This window comes from Varanus komodoensis, unplaced genomic scaffold (genome assembly GCF_004798865.1).
Source record: "Varanus komodoensis strain SLA01 unplaced genomic scaffold, ASM479886v1 scaffold37, whole genome shotgun sequence".
Lineage (NCBI taxonomy): Eukaryota > Metazoa > Chordata > Lepidosauria > Squamata > Varanidae > Varanus > Varanus komodoensis.
In genome coordinates, this window is record NW_025335889.1 from 3976994 (window position 1) to 3997000 (window position 20007).

Here is a 20007-nt window from a genome sequence, read left to right on the forward strand (position 1 = left end):
GCTGTGTCTTCCCATTCCCGTACGCCCCCGATACAGGATGTTCTCTTGGCCTTACATAGTTTCCAGGCGACATCGTTGCTTTCATAACCAGACCAGACCCAAAGTTTATTTTTCTCAGCTGAATCATGCAAACACATAACACTGGCACACTCACACAGACACACAGGTTGCAGCTGCCTTGTGACTGAATTTATTGGCTCTGGATGCTGAGAAAAGGAGCTCCTTGTTGGATTGGTTTGTATAAATTGTGTATGGGAGAGGGGCCTCCGGATTGCTTCAGGATGGAGGGCAAAGGGAGAACGTCTTCAAAGTACCCAGGATGCTAGTCCCATGTGGTTTACATTTGAACATGGTCAGGACAGTGGGGGATTTTGGACAGAAGCAACATCAAGGAGCTTCCTTGTGCTGAGATGGAGGGGTGGCCTGGACAATGGCCTTCCGGCAGGCTCTCCCTCCCATGGCTTACATGGAAACGGGTGGTAGCAATACCACCAAACGGTGCCCTGACCAGTGTCCCGAGCCCAGCTTTGTGGGGTCATCATAGCCCTGCTATAGACTATTCCATAAAAGGGTACTGCCATGGTAGTTTACAGTGGTCCTGGTCTAGCTGGTCTTGGGCGATGCTGAAGGGCCAATGCATTGCTACCTGAGTGTTATAAAGACTCACAGATCTAACACTGCTCTTTGGAGGCTGTTCTTTGGAACAGGTGGTTCTGGGGCAAAGCATGGAAAGTGTTAAGGATTTTTCCTGAGCCATTGCTTTCTGTCATTATTTTTAATTTAGGAAATGTTATATGTGACCAGTGGGTGGTGGACACAGGACTTCTCTTTTGGACTTGCTACACCATTAATTCCTAGAAGGAGAAGATTGCCTTCTACCTGGGCAGTTCATTGCTGGGGGAAGCTGCCTGGTCTTTCCTTTGAACCACCAGACTTCTGTGGAAGACTAGCCAGATTCCAGTCCATCCTGCTGGGAATGAAAGAGGCAGTTGTGCTTGGCATGAGTTTCAAGGTCAGGAAGATTCGGACTCTTCAGATGGGGAGGATGAGCTCTGATAAACTGGGCCTCCAGATGAGAGAAGCAGAGGGGCTTATTTCAAGGTTGCCCTCTCCAGGCGTTCCAAGAATAACCAGCATCTACAACTGCTGGGAACAAGAGCTCCAGGAGCCAGCAAGCCTGGTATGACTTTAGACCTCATGACATGGCATGGGAAGAGGAGGGCTAGCCAATGAGAGGGGCAGTATACAGTGAAGAAGCTTGCCTGCCTCCAAAAGGGACCTGCCAGAGGGAGGGGGCCCAGCGTTACTCAAAAGGAAGCAATTGCTAGTTTGGTTTCAACAGACGGCTCTGTGCATGCTCAGAGACTCATTCTGTTGTGCTTACTGGATGTACTTTGGAGAATAAAGAGCTTTTGCCAAAAATGGTCTGCTGCTTTGAATGTACAAAAATGGAAACCTAGCTCCCGACACATCCAATCAGCCCATGGCTTACCTTGGCCCATATTTCTGTGCATAAGATGTTGCACCAACTCAATGACAGTAGTTTTATGCCATTACAACAGCAAGGGCAGGGGGAAGATTTGCACTACCCATCTGTATGGGTTTTATGCCAGCTCTTTATTTTTTTGAATTTGAGTGATGAAGCCGAGACTTCACTGTTAAAGACCCTTAATCTCCCTCCTGCAAAGAACTACAGTTCCCAGGGTTCCCTGGGAAGAGGGCAGTCTGAAGTAAAGTCTGAACAATAGATAAACAAGTGTTCCCCAAGTCTGTCTCATCCAATTGTAGGTGTGTTTCACTCTTGCTTCCAAATGATTTACTTTTAAAGCACAGAAATAGAGAAGGGCCAAGCGCTAGCTTTGCACAGAAGGCCTCAGGTTCAGTCCTTAGCATCTCCATTCTAAAGATGGTCAGGCAGTGGATGCCGGCAAAGACTGCCAGGCAGAGTGGACAACGCAGAGTGGCTGGGTGGGCCCAATTGCTGGACAGTTGTCAGTGGACAGTCCTCTGCTTGCAGGTGTCCCCAACTTGCAGCTGGGATTCCAAATGTGGAGCCCACCACCCACTCAGCCTCCTTACAGCTGGCACAGAAAGAACCATACCAGCTGCCCCTCCAAGGTTGGAAATCAGCCTTGGAAAGGAGAAAAGCCTGGTGTGCCAGGGGAGGGGAGGGGAGGGGTTCCGAACCAATGTCTAGTGCCCTATTCTAATAGCTGTCTAGCTGGAAGGTAGGGCATGAGGCCTACGGGGAGCAGAGATTGTTACTGTCATGCCTCATTCCATGGACTGAATTGGATGGTTGCCCGAGATCTGAATCCACCCTGTGTTGATTTAATGCATACGGCACAGCCAGACAAGAGGGGAGGACGGGCAGGTTTGGAGGAACTCAGAAGGCCGCGGTCACAAAAACAGCAACACGTTCTTAGAACTCTCCACCCCAAAAGAGCCCATTGAGGGTCGGCTGCACTCACTGGTTAGCTGTAAAATGCCAATGGACCGCCTGTTGAGATGGAGAGGACGTTACTGGATGGCAGGCAAGAGGGGGAATGAAGAGGGGTGCCATGAACAGGACCATTCCACACTGCAACATTTTGTTGACGCTCCCACTGGCATTTTGGCTTTGCAGTGCCAATCGGACTGCTTTACTAGGCAGGCCTGGCTGCATTTTTGTTTTGTCTGTTTTATAATCAGCTGGCTACTCTAGTGGGTGGGGATTTGGACATGCCGAGGACTTTGCCTAATTACTCCTTGTCATGGTATGCTTGTAAATGTCTCATAGCACAACAATGTGTGGCCTTCCTCAAGCCTGCTTGTGTGGGGGCAGGGGGGTGGCGGTGAGGAGTCTTTCATCTTGCTAAAGAATGATGTTCAGGGAGGGAAGTTGTATTACAACAGCTAACTTAGGTCACCAGGAAAACCTGGAGTGGATTTTCAGAGGAAGCCTCTTTTCTAGTGCTGAATGGCACTAGCAAGGGATTCGTCCCTTTCCCCTCCTTCCTGTTTCTGGGAAACTGAAGGTCTCGTTGGTGGGCTTGTGCAGGATGGCAGCCACACATTTTCAATCTCAATTGCCTGCTGGGCCCCTTCCAATTCTACTGTGCTATGATTCGTAGGGGTGGTATGGGCACTCCATATTTTTACATACCATTCACATCATTTGTACACTATCCACACCATTCACATATGCATTTAACATTAGCCATAATGTTAACCACAACCACAACAACAAATACTAAACATAGGAACATATATTTGCCTTTCTCAGGCCATACACATCAGCTGAAGGGGGATTTCTCATTGTTCACAAGGAAGGGAAGGGCAGGGCCTGGCCCGGGGGGGGGGGGGGGGGGGGGGGGGGGTTGGAGGGCCAGATGAGAAGCCTACAGGCTGTATCTGCACACTTGGGAGTGAGGGCAAGCTGTTGCTGGGTTTTCTGAGGCACAAAATTGTGCAATTGGTATTGGGGAAAATGAAATATTCCCACAGCAGAAAGTCAAGATGGGGTGGGGGTTGCAAGCTGCTTTGCATGGTTGGAAAAATGCATAAAGAATTCCCACTTAAGCCATATTCTCTCACAGGATGCATCCAATTGTCCATGTATGGGGGGATTGTCACAGGGCTGATTGGAGGTCTCCTTGTTCCTTCTTCCTTCTCAAGTGCATTGTTATAAACTGGTTCTTACTCAGGCCAAGATGCTGGCACACTCCCACTTTCTGCATCCAGCCCTCCACCCAGGTCCTGGCTGGAAGAAACTCACTCAAGTTTTTGTGGAAAAATAGCCTTGGCTATGGGGCAGTATAAAATTGAAACAAACAAACAGCTTCCCTGAGAATCAACATTCAATCATCCCCTTCAGATGATCTCATACAAGAAAATGCACCTGCAAATTACATCTGTGAAAAAGAAATTAATTTATCTGTCCAATATAATAAAACACATTTGTTGTCTTTTCCAGTCTTCCTTCCCTTCAGCAAATACAATTTTGCTTGGTATGTCAACAGTTTTTGTTTAATAGTGTTTCCACTAGATGGCATACAATGCCAGTAACCAGACTAGTTTAGTGCTAGGTATAGAAATCTGAGAATTTTGGTTCCATTTGGAAATAATCTAAACATGCCCCCATTTGCAGCCCTGAATGCAAATATGAGCATAACCCATTTTTTTCAGACAATGTCTGCACATTCCTGTACTTGCAACTGAGACCTGCATTGTTCTTTTAGAAACTGCAGTTTTGAAAATGATGCACAGAAATGAGCACACTTCCTATTCAGACAAACCAAATCATATTAGAAAAGAAAATGAGAATGAACTTTACTGAGCTTCAAAAGGGAGAATTTTGGTGAGCTCACTGGCTCTTCCATCTTTAAAGTTGCCATGGATCAGGGGTCCTCAAACTTTTTGAACAGGGGGCCAGTTGACAGGTGCCAGCGGTGGCCGTAGGCCACCAAGGCGGTGCCGGTGGGGAGGTGTGGGCTGCTGTGGGGCCAGGGTGCGCATGCACGTGAGGGGAGGCGGAGACAGGGGGCGTGAGGTGTGGTGCTGCCTTGCTCGTGAGGAGATCACCAGGTGAGGCGCCAACTTGCTCACCACGAGACTGTTTTCTCCAAGCATTTCCAAAATGACCTCCTCGCGAGCAAGCAGTGCGCCCGCCCAGCGAGTGCAAAACCTGTGGGGCAGGCCAGTTAAAAGGGCACGGCGGGCCAGATCTGGTCTGCGGGCCTTAGTCTGAGGACCCATGCAGTAGATAGTAGACAGAAAAAATGGTATTGCCTTCTGCACCTGGAACGGCTGTAAGCACATTGGAACAGCAGGTGCAGTGGTTAGGACCGAGGAACTGGGTCTCAGGAAACCAGCTAGTCCCCACTCAGCCACGGTGCTAATGGGTGTCTTTGAGCCATTCACAAGCTCTCAGCCTAGTCTACCTCAAAGTGTTGTTGTTGTGCAAACAAGATTGAGAGGAGGAGGAGAATTATGTAAACAGTCTTGAATTCCTTGACAGGAAAAATGGTGGGGCATAAATATAATAAATAAATAGGAGGGGACCATAGCTCGGTGGCAAAGCCTATCATTTCCACACAGAAGGTCCCAGTCCTCAGCACATCTGGCTCCAATCAAAAGGATCCAGTTGGTGGTGTTGGGAGACAGCTGTCCCTGAGACCTTGAGAAGCTGCTGCCCAGACGGGCCAAACTACACATTGCTTTATTGGCCTAGCTGACAGCTCTGTCCTCTCCCCTTTTTACTTTAAAGTAATCATAGGGGAACCCCATACAGATCAGGATCTTAGCATAGCGAATGGAGAAGAGCAAATGATCCTTTATTGGAATATGCAATGCAGGCATCTCCCATCTGGACTGGGACCACAGTGGGAGCAAAGGGTTACCCTGCCCCAAACCCACATGTGAGGGTCACGATCCGGATTGGGTCTCCCATATTTGCTCTGCGATGAAGGACAAGAATATGGGAGGAATGTAGCTGCTAACTGCATCTTTAAAATAATGTGTAGATTGACCCTCAGAGTAGACAGAAACTAGAAGAGAAAACAGTCTGACTGGTATTAAGTAGTTCCTACCTGGTATCAATTTTTTATATTTATTTAAGGATCAAGGGTGTTCCTTTTGCCTCTTAACTGTGACTTAGGTAGCCTTAGGCAGGCATCCTCTGGCCCATCCCATCTGCCCACATCTTATTCATACTTTAATTAATGACTGAATTAATTGCAAATCTATATGACTTGCTTATATTAAAGAAATTTTTGTGTGTTCAGAAGACAAAATTACTTTCCCAGGAATGCCTGTTAGAAAAAGTTTGCTTGTGGTAGGGGTGGCAAATGTATTAATTACTTAATTTAAAACATTTCTTTACTGCCTTTTAGAGCAGGAGCCCTCTCAAAGCAGCATACTCCAAATAAAACAGGCTATTTCCTGTGGCTATTTCAGAACCACTTTTTTCCAAGCAAACTGCATCTGCATCTGAGTTCTCCTGGAGAAAGTATTGATCTTCAAGCGCAAAGACACATTTTTGTAGTATTCTTCACAAGTGCAGCGCTCAAAAAAACCAAGACAAACAAAAGTACTGCTTTCTTAGAGGAAATTTTGCTGACTCATGGAGACCCTTCTCCATGCATGATTATGGACACATGCTTAAGCACAGTTGCATGGAAAGAATTTGGTGACGGGAATGAATGTATGAAACCGACCCAGAATTCTTGGAATCTGTGCAGAGGTTATGCTGAAACTCCATAAAACCCTCTGCATTTCCTAGATGAGCTGTGATAGTTTTTCTAAAGGGAAAGAAATAACAGAAAATGTGTGCAGCACTTTCTCAAAACTCAGCCACACACCTAGTAACAGTTGCACTATATATAGTGGGCTAATTGCAGCTGGATTGCCTTGGCACCCAAGACGTTCCCAAGCTCAGTTCAAGGTAGTGGTTGTGTTACAGTTTAAAGCAAGCATGTCGACCCACTTTCAGTCCAAGGGCTGATTTCAATTTCAAGATGCTTTTGAGAGCCAAATTGCAGTGTGGGGGGGGGGGGGGAGAACATAAAAAGCAGGTGGGATCAAAGACAAAAGGGCAGGGCTAAAATACTGAAAATGCAAGTATGTTTTAGCTTAAATTGCACAATGCTTATAGCTAAGCCTTGGCAGGGCATTTCAACCTTCTAGAATGGAAAGGGAAATGTAGGAAAACCAGGAACCCAAGAAGCAAAGGGTGATTTTGGGGAAAAGGGTGGAGCCAGGGAAGAGGAGACCCAAAGTGGGCCAGGTTTGGTCCGCGAGGCTGAAGTGCAATACCCCTCGTTGAAAGCGCACTGCACTTCATCCACTATACCTGGGTAGGTTATAAGCATCATAGAATAATGGATGGAGTGTTGAACTTTGATTAGAGAGACCTAAGTTTGCTCCCTTGCTCTGCTGTAAAATTCACTATGTGAGCTTGGACTAGTTGCACAGCCTAATCTACCTCCTAGGGTTATTGTTAGTATTTTGTTATTGCAAGAATAAAATGGGAACAGGGAGTCCTGGGAGGAAAAGCAGGATAGGGATAGAACAAATGCATATATCCACATCTGCTTAGAGGGCTCTCAGGCCAATCTGGTGAAAAATAATTCTATTACATACATACATACATAAAATCTAAGAATATGCAAGAAGCAAAAAGAACTATTACAATGGCCAGGGCAAAAGAACAACAAATGGAGAAAAACAAGAGATATCTAACAAATCCAAAGGAAATTCAAGCTTAGATCAGGAATGCTGAAAGGCCGCTGGGGCAACATACTATCAGACTGGGATAAAATAAAGAACGGGTGGAAATTATATACAGAAGAACTATACAGAGCACAGGCTCGCTTGAAGAGGAATGCTGCAAGCAATTCTGCATGATTAGAAAAGTGACTTGAAAGCTGCTCTGAAGGCATTTGGAAGAAGTAAAGCACCTGGAGTAGATAGGGTACCAGTAGAGGTGTTCCAAGGTGCAGTGACTGAATTAGTTCAAATTTTAACAAGAATATGCCAACAAACAGAACAAGGAGCAACAGACTGGAAACATCTGATATATATTCCAGGCACCAAGAAAGAAGATGCTAAAGAGCACAAGCAACTCTAGGACTGTTGCACAAATTTGCCATGCAGGCAAAGTGATGCTCAAGGTGATTCAGCACTTGATAGTTCTGCTACATAACCTGTATGTTTGCATAGACAAACAGCATGGTTTCTTGTAGGCAAAGGCTTCAGACAAAAGTGTATGTTACTTCCCTATCTGTACAAGCTTTACACAGATCATATCATATGGAAAACTGGATTAGGATCAGAAGAAGAAGGAATGAAAATTGGCAGAAGATGGATAGATTATTTAAGGTATGCAGATGATACCATATTACTGGCAGAAATCAGCAATAAGTTGAAATAATTCCTGATGAAAATAAAGGAGGAAGAAAGAAGTGCCAAAGCTGAGCATTAAGAAAGCAAAGATCATGATTACAGAAGAAAGAGACCATTTAAGATCAACAACAAAGACACTAAAATTGTGAAAACATGGCTCAGACATCAATTAAAATGAGGGCTGCAATGAAGAAATTAGAAGACTGAGACTTGTCAGGGCAGCAATGAAAGAATGATAAAAGATAATCAGGTGTCAGGGTGTTTCCTTAGACACTGAGACCAAAATCATTCATATCATTGTATTCCTGATCACTATGTATGACTGTGAAAGCTGTACAGTGGACAAAACTGGCAAGAAGAAAATTGATGCATTTACAACATGGTGCTGAAAGAGAACTTTGTGGCTACTCTGAACAAACAGGAAAATGAACAAGTGGGTCTGAAATCAAATCAGGCCAGAACTTTCCTTGGAAGCAAAAATGACAAAATTGAAGCTATGAGCATTTTGCTATAGCATTATGAGAAGACAAGACTTGCTGGAGAAGAGAAGAATGCTAGGGAAAGTTGAAAGCAGAAGGGGAGACCAAATATAGGATGGATAGATTCTATAAAGGAAGCCACAGCCTTGAATTTACATGAGCTGAGCTGAGCTAAGAAGGGGAGGACAATTTGGTGGGCATTCATTCATAGGGTTGCCATAAGTCTGAGATAATTTGATGGCAGGTAACAAAAACAAAGGTTGTGGAGGGAGAATAAGTGCATAGTTCTGCTTTATGCTGATGGGTTGGACTTGGATTGGTGTATTGGTCCCTTTTAACGCAATGATTTACAGAAGTGGTGTTGAATTTAGGCCCACAGTACAAATCCAGCCTGCCTATGATTCTGATCTAGCCATCTGAGATTCTCCAAATGGCCATACCACCTTCCCCTGCCCCCTGTCATTCAATGATTTTCCTGCTATGTGGTTGTATTTCCCCTCCATTCAAAGGGACTGAAATGCCGCTTCTAAGGCGTACTTACTTGCCGTAAGAGTTTTAAGCTATAATATGCTGTTATTTTTGCTCTTTCTCTTTTGTCTGCAGTCCCACCCACCACTGGAATGTGGCACCTGAGAGTTCCTCCAAAACTGAATTCAGCCCTTAGGCTAAAATAAGTTCAACACCCCCAGTTTATAATTATGAAAAAGCCACTTACCATTTTGACACATTCCTAGGGCTACTATTTCGTTCAATTAACCTGATGCAGCAATACACACAGGAAGAGTTTCCCTAGGGGAAGGATGGCGGGACAGACAAACGAACGGTCAGGCTTGATCAATAATCCAGGTGAGGGCTGCCTGATTGCTTCTAGTGTGGAGCTGGCTTAGGATGCTCTATTGACTCATATGCTCAAAAGGTCTGTATAAACAGGAATTCTGGAAAAAATCCATCATTTTTATTAAATATTTTGAGTTTCCTTGTCCTGCATCATGGCGTGCCTGATGACCTCAGTCTCACATTTTGTTGAATGATTCCAACAATGGTAGACCTACAATCTAAGCTTCAAGGACATTATCAAATACAGACTAATACAAAATGTCCTCAGTTTTTTTTACAGTTTTCTTTCTGTACCCCAGAACATGCCTGGGGAAGGAAGTTTCTCCACTTGGCATAAGATTCTCTGTGTGTGGTACTTTAGACCCCAGACAACAGGTGCTAAATAAAAGCATAAAATGAGGATCGCTAAAGGTCTTCATCTCTTTTGAAGGCCAAAGATTGGAGCTTAAACCTATAGCAAGTAGAATTAAAATCTATTGAGGAAAAGCTTTTTTATACTGATTTGAAAGCTGTAGACCAAACTGTCTACAACAGATCAAACTAAGCCAAGCTTTAATCTGCAGGTTTTGTTGTTATGCATTGCTGCAGGAAAGATTAAGTCTTAACTTACCTATTCTACCAGAAGCTTGAAATCCATTTTAGGCTGATTCAAACCTCTTTGGAGAAACATTCCACCAAGCAAAGGCCTTTCATATGCAGCATTAACCTTACCCATGGCAGTTTTATCTGGGGTGACAAAGTCACCCCAAATGGGAACAATACTAAGTTTAAAATGGATGCTGGGAGAATATTTATTTATTTATAAACACTACTAGCTAGAATAAAATCTCTAAGTGACTATATAGATGAATGCATAAGAATATGCACATATACATTTGTATCTATATAAATAGATATGAAATGCTTGTTTGTGTGTGTGTGTGTGTGAGAGAGAGAGAGAGAGATCATGTTTGTGTATGAAAATACAATTCTGTTGCAATTATACATAGACTTTAATAAAAGCAGTTCAAACACCTAAATAAATATTCCTTTGAAGATGACATCTCTATGTCACCCATTCAAATGTTAAAAGTGCTATAAGGTCCTCAGTCCATTGCATAGTAGGATTTGTTTATTCTTCCGATGTTGCAAGATCAGTCTTTTGATTCTCAAGATGACACAGAGCATCCATTTGTGCTGATCATTTGCCAAGTCAGTATTGCCATTCTGCCATAGTACACATGGATCATGATGGTGCACAAAGGAGGTTGTACCGCCACACCATACTCCTTACACAACCCTGCTAGAAAGGATTTAGAACAAAGTTTGACAAGGGGGAAAGGCAGAAGAACTGCAGTTTTCTGATCAGATTGTGTTTAATCATTCAGCTATCAGTCTCCCATTCAGTTTATTTATTTTTGAACCATCTTGCAAAAAGACACAACATAGAACAAGTCTAATATGTTTTAATACTTTGCAGCAGAACTAAAAGCCCCTTTGGGATTGTGGGGGTTGTTGCCTAATGTTATCAGACAGCGCTTATCAAAGGGAGCTATTTAGTCAGTGGCAAGGTCCAGGAATTCATTCTTGTCTGGATTTCCGATGACTGCATGCTGCAGTGAAACATGACTGACAGTTACTGATCAGGATCTGAGATAGCCGCCAGGAAGCCTGTCTCACCATGAATGATGAGCGCATGGATACACTGATATCAAAATAATTATCCCTGTGGTCTTGGATCATGTATTCTTTCTTGTCTTTGGCTGACTTATTATTTACCATTGGCTTTCCTGTTGGCAATATTGGATTTAACCTCCTCCTCCTCCTCCTCCTCCTAATTCCTTGCTTCTTCTCAGTTGCCTGGGAACAGACTGCTGCAGGGAATTCAGAGCCTGCCCGTTCCCCATAGAATACATCCTGCCTGTCCACACTGCAGGCATCAAGGAATGCAGGCCATGTGGCAGAAGTTACGTGGTGCAGCTCCCCCAGCATGTTGAAGGCACCTGCTTGCCTGCCACCCAGAGGCTGGCTCTTCAGTTCTTCCAGTTTGTGCACTGGACACAGAGTGAGAGCCACACCTGGAGCTATTGATCAACTACAAGATGCATTACGTATGTGGCAGGGAGCCCTTATTTGGATCACAGCGCATGGGTAGGAGAAATTTAAACCTTCCCTTTTCAATGATGTGTTTTCCAAAATTCCACAGCTCTCTCCTACACATGGGGGCTAGAAAGGGTGTGTGTGAAAGACTCCATTGGGACTACCATAGCCTGATTTAAATCATCCCTTTATGGCTGCTTTTAGCAACCCCTTCCCCTAAATGTAACACACACACATACACACACACACACTTTCCAGAAACCCAAACCAGATGTACAGATAGCCTAGCAATTAATGATTCATGCCTTAATCCTAGCTTATCTACTTTTGTACATTCAGACTAATACGTAAAATGAAGCTTAGTTTGCCTTAGAAATATGAACTTCTCTTAATTTTGCAATAGAGCTGTCCAGTTTAAAAAGTAACAAACACATTAAATTTAATTTTTATCGCATTTATGTTCTAATTCTTTCCCTCTTGCAAGGAACCCAAGGTGGCTTGCATGAACCTACTTCCCTCCAGTTTTTTCTCACAACAGCCCTGTGAGGTAGGTTGGGCTGAAAGTCTGTGACTGGCCCAAAGTCACCCAGTGGGCTCCATGGCCGAGCGGGGACTAGAACCCAGATCCTCTGAGTCCCAGTCCCATGCTCTTAGCCACTGCACCACATTGGTTATTTGTAGTACTACTATTAACAAATTGTAACTGAACACCTCATTAGTGAATCCAATGCATTTTCATTTAAGTTTGGTTTCTAGCCTTCCACGTCCTAAGAAATCTGGCCACGTTTAAGTAATAATTAATTAATAAATAACAAATAAGTCATGCAGCTAATTAAAACTATAATACAGAAATTTAAGGTTACTTTGCTTAGCCTCAGTTCTTTAATGCCAGCCAAAACAGGTGGATCTTGCAATGTTTCCATTTTAAGAACCTTAAGCAGGCAGAGGTTCACAACCATGGAGCACCCAACAACTCCATCTCTGAAGCATACAAGTTATAGCTAATAATGATGAATTAGAAAAGCAACAGCACATGAGCACTTCTCTGATATAAATAGACTTCATGGCCTCCAACCTGGGCCTTGAACCTGAAGCTTCAGCATTTCAGTGCAACATTCTAAATACTACACCACAAGATTTACATCAGGGGAAAAGATACACTGAAATGCTCACCAGATTTCATATTTTAGCCAAAATTGTATACAAAATTATATTTATGTTTCATGTGATCTTGTAAAAATTCTTCCAGTTCAGGGTGAACTACATTTGTAATAGGAGACATTCTCAAACTTTGAGATGAACTGGCTTTAAGTTCAGAAAAAAGAGAAGCTGAGACACTCCAAAATGGCCAGATTTGTCCGTCCATAATTTAGGCAGACCTAATGCCACACCTACTTTGGCCCTGAAAGTCCTGACTCCTTTAAAATTCTGAAAATAGGACATTTACACATCTGTGCCTCCGAATGATACACTCACTTTACTACTCTCAACTATCCAAAGGCTCTGTTTAATGACTTTGCCATTCCCTTTTTCTTCCTCTTATGCGAGGGACTCCCTCCTATATCACTAGGGTGACTATTGCCATATTGCCAGAAAAAGCAAATTTTAATCACCAAAAAGGGGATGAAAGATGCCATGGATTTGCATGAAATTTGCTTGTCCAGCTGCACTAGTCTATAATTCTATGTGTTACAGTAGATAGATGAGAACTGAAGGATAATTTCTTTAACCTAGGCAGGAAGGCAATACATCTTGCCATTTCAGGGAAGACGGTGGCCAGGTGACTTGCATAGCTGCTCGGTCAGCTGTCCAGGTGAAATGCAGCTCCTGCGGCAAAGCCCTGCTGGATCTCCCTTCTTAGGGTTTTTTTTTTTTTAATCTTTAAACCGGGCTTAGATTGGACACCCCTTTAAATCAGGAACCCCCTCAACTACTGGCCTGTCCTCTGCAAACTAGGACACAAGCTCACCCTATGTAACCTCTGTGTGCTTCTTTTTCTCACCTTTCCACTCCACCTCAATACAATCACTTCTTTTTCTGTGAAGCTTTGGCACAATTCCTTAATCTTCACCTGCATGGAAACGAAGCTCAAATCCATGTTCTAATCCTCATTTCAGTTGCTGGTCCAGCATAAGACACAAGTACTACAAATCAGCAAGGTTCAAAGCAGGAAGACTACAACTCCTAGGTCTGAGGAGGCCATGGGTAAAGTGCCCCCGTCTCTGGGGTGGCTTGGTAGGTCGAGCTGGCAGTCGTAGTGGTGGAAACTACATTGCTCTGAGCAGTTCTTGGCAGTACACTTTTGCCCCTATTTTAATTCCCCACATTTCCCTAATGTAACTCCCTTTCAGTGCATTGTGGGAAGTTAAAATAGTGATTGTGAGCCACCCAGCACTGAGCAAGAACACATAATGGGCAGGAGCTGGGCTTAAATAGGGCCATGCTTGTCCTGCAGCATTCATTCCCCATTGGCCCTATGAATGTGAATATGGATGGGGACCAGCTGAAGAACCCTGCATATGTAGGGACGTGGCATCCACAGAAAGTTTTTCATACTTCTTGAATAAATCCAATAAATAAATATTCTTTCACGAGTATATCGATTTTCATCTGGCAAATATTGGAAGTATTTTGAAAATCTTATATGCGATGTGATCAGTATTGCAGTCCAATGAAACAGCCTAGGGACACAAACTTTCAATTAGCTACATTGGTTTCCCCATTTCTATAGTAACACAGGACAACTGGCCAATTCCAAATGCAAAGGAATTTTATGCTTGTCCTTGTGTCAACTCTTCTCTTACACAACTGACCGGAGGAAGAAAGTCCAACTGTTAAACACCATGGAAAAAAATTGAGGCTAACATCATGATTTAATTAAGCAAGTAACAAAACTGTATGCAAGATATAGAATGTATTTGTGTCATATAGTGTAATTGAAAAGAGCTGCAATAAAACACTGTTATAAAAGGCCTTAGAAAAGGGAATGACGCAGGTTAGCCCTTGCCAATCTGGTGTCCTCCAGAGGAACTGGGCTACAATTCTCACCATCCCCAGCCAGCATGGCTAATGGGCCTGCTGGCCGGGATGATGGCTTAACACAAGCCCATGCACATTTACTTGGTAGTAAGCAATGCTGAAAGTTGGGGGATGTACCAGTGGATGGCCACATACAGAACTGCATTATTAGTATATCTGCCCCATCTTCCTTCATTACCCCTTTCTGACCCTCTTTATGTTGCTTTCCCACCAATGGTTTAGAGTGTTGGGAGAAACCACCTTTATAGGTTGTCTGTGTAATTCTGTAATGCACTGTGCAAATTGTTGGTGTGGTGTAAATAAATGTTCTGCATCCCATTAATCTGAATGTATTTAACTCTTCCACTGAACTAAGGGGATTGTGCCCCAGGGCTGCTCCCCTCCAGGAAGAGTGGTTCCGAGATGAAAGCCAGCACCTGCCATTTCCAGGGGCACATGCTTCAGTGCCCATGTGGGAATGTGGGGAGGAGGAGGTACTGCTCTCACTGGAGTCCTCCTGGAAGAGCACTGATTTCCATCTGCACATGGAATCTATCTGGCCCTTCCTCATTTCTGGCAGCTCATTAAGTGACACCTGGTGTAAGAAACCAAGGATCCGATCCAGCAGCCGTGGTTCTGCTTGGAAAGAGGGAGTGGAATCTCTTTGCGGTGGAGACGAGGCCTGCTTCCTGTGCTGCTTTCCCTGGAGCTGCTGTGAAATCCAATGAGGCAGAAGCAAGTCCCTCTGGGGGACACTTAGTCAGTGAACAGCCTTGATAAAATTTTAAGTATGGGCCATTGGCTGTTCTCTCATTTGTGGTTTTGGCCTCCTTTCTGCCTTGGTATTTTCAGAAAATTGCAGCAGCCTCTTTTGACTCCCTGAGCTCAGCATGGCAAAAATGGTTCCAGGCTCTGCCTTGATTTCCAGCTAACCGTCCTTGGGACTCAGCTGTGCAAGGTACATGGAATGCCATTTCCTCATTTTGTTACATGGTCCTTAGTTCTCAGGATGGTGAGGTATTTGTTTTGGATGAGAGAAGAGTGCAGGCTTGTGGGGGTCTCTGTAATATTTGTTTTGGGTAGAAACATGTGCAAGGTAGATCCCAGAGAGCAGTTTGTGCAGCCGATTCCAAGATGCACCATCTGTTTCAGCCAACTCTGCTTAGAAACACCTCTCCCTCCCTGACTCACATATACACACAAGCCCCCCTGCAGGTGTGTTATCTTCTCCAAGTACTGATAGCCTTCTCCTGGAAAATCAAGTGCCAGGAGTCCATCAGCCAGCAACTTTACCACCACTCACCCTTGAAAATGTTTTTGGAGACTAACTGGAGGGGGAATGGGGTTAACAGTTCAATCAATGATACATTTACTGAAACCATGATTCTTACACAGAATAAGAGAGAGATTCAGCTATTTAATCATTTCCCTTTAAAGGCCCCATGCTCTTCCCTGTTGGATGACTTATGGCCGTAGTCCTCCATCTCCTAGTGCTTTTTCCACGTGGTTACTATGATGGGTGGGTGATGGTACGGGCAGGGAAGAGAGAAGAAGAGAGAGTGGGGATCTTCGATGGATCAAGTGTGCAGTTTGTCTATTTGTGTTCAGCACATAGACAATATTAGGATGTTGGATCCATCTGTTTGGAATATCACCACCATAAATATTACTGGACGTGCCCCTACCACAGTTCATGCTTGACTTAGTTTGTGGTTAAATTATTACTCAGAATTGCATCCAGAAAAGTTCCAAGGATCTCATGGAAAATAGCAATAAAAGAATGAGATTATGCAGGCCATAAATATTTATTTCCTTTTAAGACACAGAATTAATCAGGCAGAGTACTATTTTCTAAGGCAGAATCTTCCACATTCCCTTGTTTATTGCAAGGGAATTTGGGATATCCCATTCATTCTTTCTAGCCCAATAGGAAATTGAAGCAAAGCAGACACAAGATTAGGAACAGGAAAATCTTGGATAAGAATATAAAAACAGTCCTGCAGGATCAGACCAAAGGCTCATCTAGCTGACCAGTTAACTATAGGAAGTCTGAGCCCACATGTAAGGGCGACTTATTTTATATTGTTAATTTATATTATTTTAATTGATTTATGTTGTGAGCCGCCCCAAGGCTTCGGCGAATGGGGCAGCATAGAAATTTTCTAAATAAATGAATAAATGTAAGGGCACAATCACAGTAACAACCACCACATGGAGTGGTTCAAACTGCCATGCAACCTTGAAGTTCACTGAGTGACCTTGGGCCAGACATCATCTTTCAGACTAACCTACCTTGCAAGATTATTGGGAAGGTAAAATGGGATGGGGGAGATGAGGCATGCACACCTGTTTCAAGTGCAAAGTTTGGTCCCAAGACTTCTGTCCAAGCCAGCCAAACAGAAAATGCACACGTGTCGTTGTCATCACCCCCATCCTTCTCCCCATCATCATCATCTGCTTTCAAGCAAGAATATGGCCCTTCTTCCTTGCAGGGCTTCAGGTAAGGTCCATGGGGGTCCATGAAGGAATCCCCAATGTCATTTCCATTAAGGTTCAGAGATGATAGTGAGGATTTGGCTTATGCATTGGTCCTCCATCTAAGCGAGAGGGTGAGTGGCATGTTAAGGGGCACTCTGAGTGTTACCTCCAAACACAGGTTGGAGATAACAAAAAGAATTTGGTCTTGCATGCCACTTGTCATTACAATCGAGCTAACAAGCCATGTACACAGCCAAGGATTTGCTTAGTGCTTAGAGGCGGGGCAGAGGCACGGGGCAAACAGACAGAGGAACAGAACTGTGTCTCACTCTCTTAAAAGTTTGCATTTTTAACAAGGTAAAAATTAAAATATAACCCTATACATGCTGCTTAAACGTATGCATGGAAGTTATTGACAGCTGAATAGTTTTGTTTATTTATGGGTATAAAGTGTATTGCAAAGCCAGGACCCTACTAGTGATAAGGAATTTGGATTGAAGCACATCATTTTTCAAGAAAGAAGTGTGGGAGTGGAGTGGAACTGAGACAGCCCCCGGTGTGCTCAAACCACACTCCCCGTGCAAGTGTCTGTAGCAGTTTGCCTGTGGAGAGAGCCCAGACTTTGCAAGATCTTGTGATCTTTACCAGGGAGAACCAGCAGAGTCAATCACAATTTAAACTTCTTGTATACTTTCTTTCAAAAATAAAGGAAAGACATAACCTCGTCAATATCTATTTTGCAATGGAAAATATCCCTCCATAATTCTCCAGCTTTCTTATTAGAGTGATCTGGATCTGCCAGAGAGCAACACCTGATCGGAATTCATTCTGTAGACATCAGGTCTGCTGAAATCCGCACAGACTCATTCAAAACAGGCAATACAAATGAAGCAGGTACCTTTATGGAATGGTGAAAGGTTACTCCAACCATGTAGATTCAGTTCGTGATGGCTGCCACAGGAAGTGGGCCTTGTCTGAAGTCATTCCAGAGACAACATAATACTGTGGAAACAATATTTTTCAATGGTCTCAGTAAAGAAAGGTGCCATAGATAGATTTATTCAAACCAAGAGTAGTAAAATGTTCCTCCAAACCTTGTCTGGTGGTCCCCAAGACCATAACAGGTGCTGCTGAAAAAGGGGGAAAGTCTTTAGGAACACAGAAGACTCATTCTTAGAACATGGTAATCAGCAGTGTTTGAAGCTTTTGAAGCTTCCGGCTGTCTGCCTAGGATGTTCTAGGGACACTCAGGGGATGAATGTCTGTGGCAGGAGCCTAAAAGGAAATGTTAAAGCTGTGAGCTAGTAGGTGTGTGTATGTCAATGAAAAAAGCAGGCAGAGAAGTGAGTGGACTTAGACAGGAGTGGGAATAGTTTGCGCTTGTGACAGGAGAGCAATTACACCTACGGGGATTCAGCACCAGTTTTCCATCCTGTCTTATGCAGAAGTTTAGTACACCAGGCAAGTACAGCATCAGCAATGTGGTTGTGGTTGGGCATCAATTGTATGTACAAGTGCATGTACGTGTGTGGCCCCACCATCTACCCAGGGTGGCCCTAAAGACCAAAAAAGGGTGTGCACTTCTGGCTTAAATGGTGGGGATTAAAGAAACCTGTCGAACAGTTGGATATATCAGGAAGGGTAAAAATGAGTGTCCTTCCTTCTCTTTCTCTCTCTCTCTCAGGCTTGTGGTGCCACTTTGTTCCTTCTTGCTGGCCCATGGAATAAGACAATGATACACCACAACAGCTTCCTTTTCTGGGGACTGCACACAGTTTGTCTCTTGCTCCTGTCTGCCTCTCACAACTTTGCCATTACTGGATTATTAGGAGGGCTCTTAGTCAAATCTACTGGATGGCTGAACTTCAGAGAGGAAATCCCTTTCCTCTTTTCTGCCTCTTCCTAGTCCCTTTATTTTGTGTCTCTCCTCCCCTCCTTTCAACCACCACCTTTAAAAAACACACACACACACATAGAGGAACCATTGGCTGGACTTTTCCTCTTCCCCACATGTCCTTTTCTTGCCCAGTGTTATCTAGTCCCAATAAACTTGGTTTATCCCATACTGCCCTCAAAGCCCTCCTCCCAAGGTCACCTTCACACATGGAGAGGGAAGCACAGGGGAAAGAAAGCCCTGGCCCAGCATTGCCTCAAGATCTTTTGCTGCTTGAAGAGCAGGGGACCATCCCTCCTGTTCCAGGTGAAAAGCTAGCTGGACTGGCAGCTTCAGCACTGATGCTGGGACAGCATCCTCTGCAGCAAGGGGCCACCTTAAGGGGCACAGAGCAGGTCGCATGGCATCCAACTCTCTCCTCCAGCACCTTGCAGATGCCTCCCAGCATCAGCTACCTGAAGCAACTGCTTTGCTCTGCCCAGTAGTAAGACCAGCTCTGCTTTGCTGCCAGTCATGGGCCAAAGGAACAGGAGCCCCGATTGCTATTCAAGCAGGAATGTCAGAGAGGGAAGATCAGTCTGATCTGAGGTGTGCTTAAATGACCACTTGGCATGCACCATTTTTTTCTGGCCTTGAAAACTGATCTCCCCATCCCCACTCCCCTGCTAAGTCTTCTCATTTTAGTCTGTAAGCCTAAGAGTGGTGCCTGTGTTTCCTTTCAACTGATTTGGGAGACAATAATTACCTGAAAAGTAGGATAAAAATGCAGGAAATAGAGGAAGGAAGGAAGGACATAAAACAAAATAATAAAATGCAATAATAATATCATAAAACCAGAACAGTGTTAAAATTACTTTAAAATTAATTTAAAATAGCTTAAAACATACTGTAAAACAAAAAAAGACCTTGCAAGCAACTGCTACCCCCTTGGTACGTTTAACTGACATATATAGGTGACCTTGTTAAAGGGATTGCGATAGTCAAATAACGATGGCATCTGTTCATAACACGGGAGTGGGTGGCAGTCAGCAGCCACTACGCTGGGATGGAACAGGAGACAAGCCTGAAGGCTTTAGCAGAGGGTGCAAGTGTGGACTGCACGAGCATGGATGCCGCTGACCAGTGCTCCTTCTGGGCACTGCGGGCCACCCAGCAGTTCTGCAAGTTCTGCAAGTACAACATGGGCCCCACAGGCTGCTTGTGGCCCCTTGGCATTTTCCCCGTCTCCTCCCTGACTGCTGCTGCACCACTAAATTTCAGCAGCAGATCCAGCAGTGGGGAATGAGGGCAGCAACGTGCCCTTGTCCCCTAGAAGTTGCCCACCCCATGTGGTTGGTG

At 44.2% G+C, this 20007-nt stretch overlaps 1 protein-coding gene across 1 annotated transcript in view; it reads right to left on the bottom strand.

Moving 5' to 3' along the window:
- Positions 1-20007, bottom strand: part of ADA (adenosine deaminase) — a 126739-nt gene that overhangs the window by 77012 nt on the left and 29720 nt on the right. Inside the window, exon 2 of the mRNA XM_044440271.1 lies at positions 17674-17777. Within this exon, the coding sequence (XP_044296206.1) occupies positions 17674-17706 (33 nt within the window). The 5' untranslated portion in view covers positions 17707-17777. The remainder of the gene's footprint in view (positions 1-17673; positions 17778-20007) is intronic.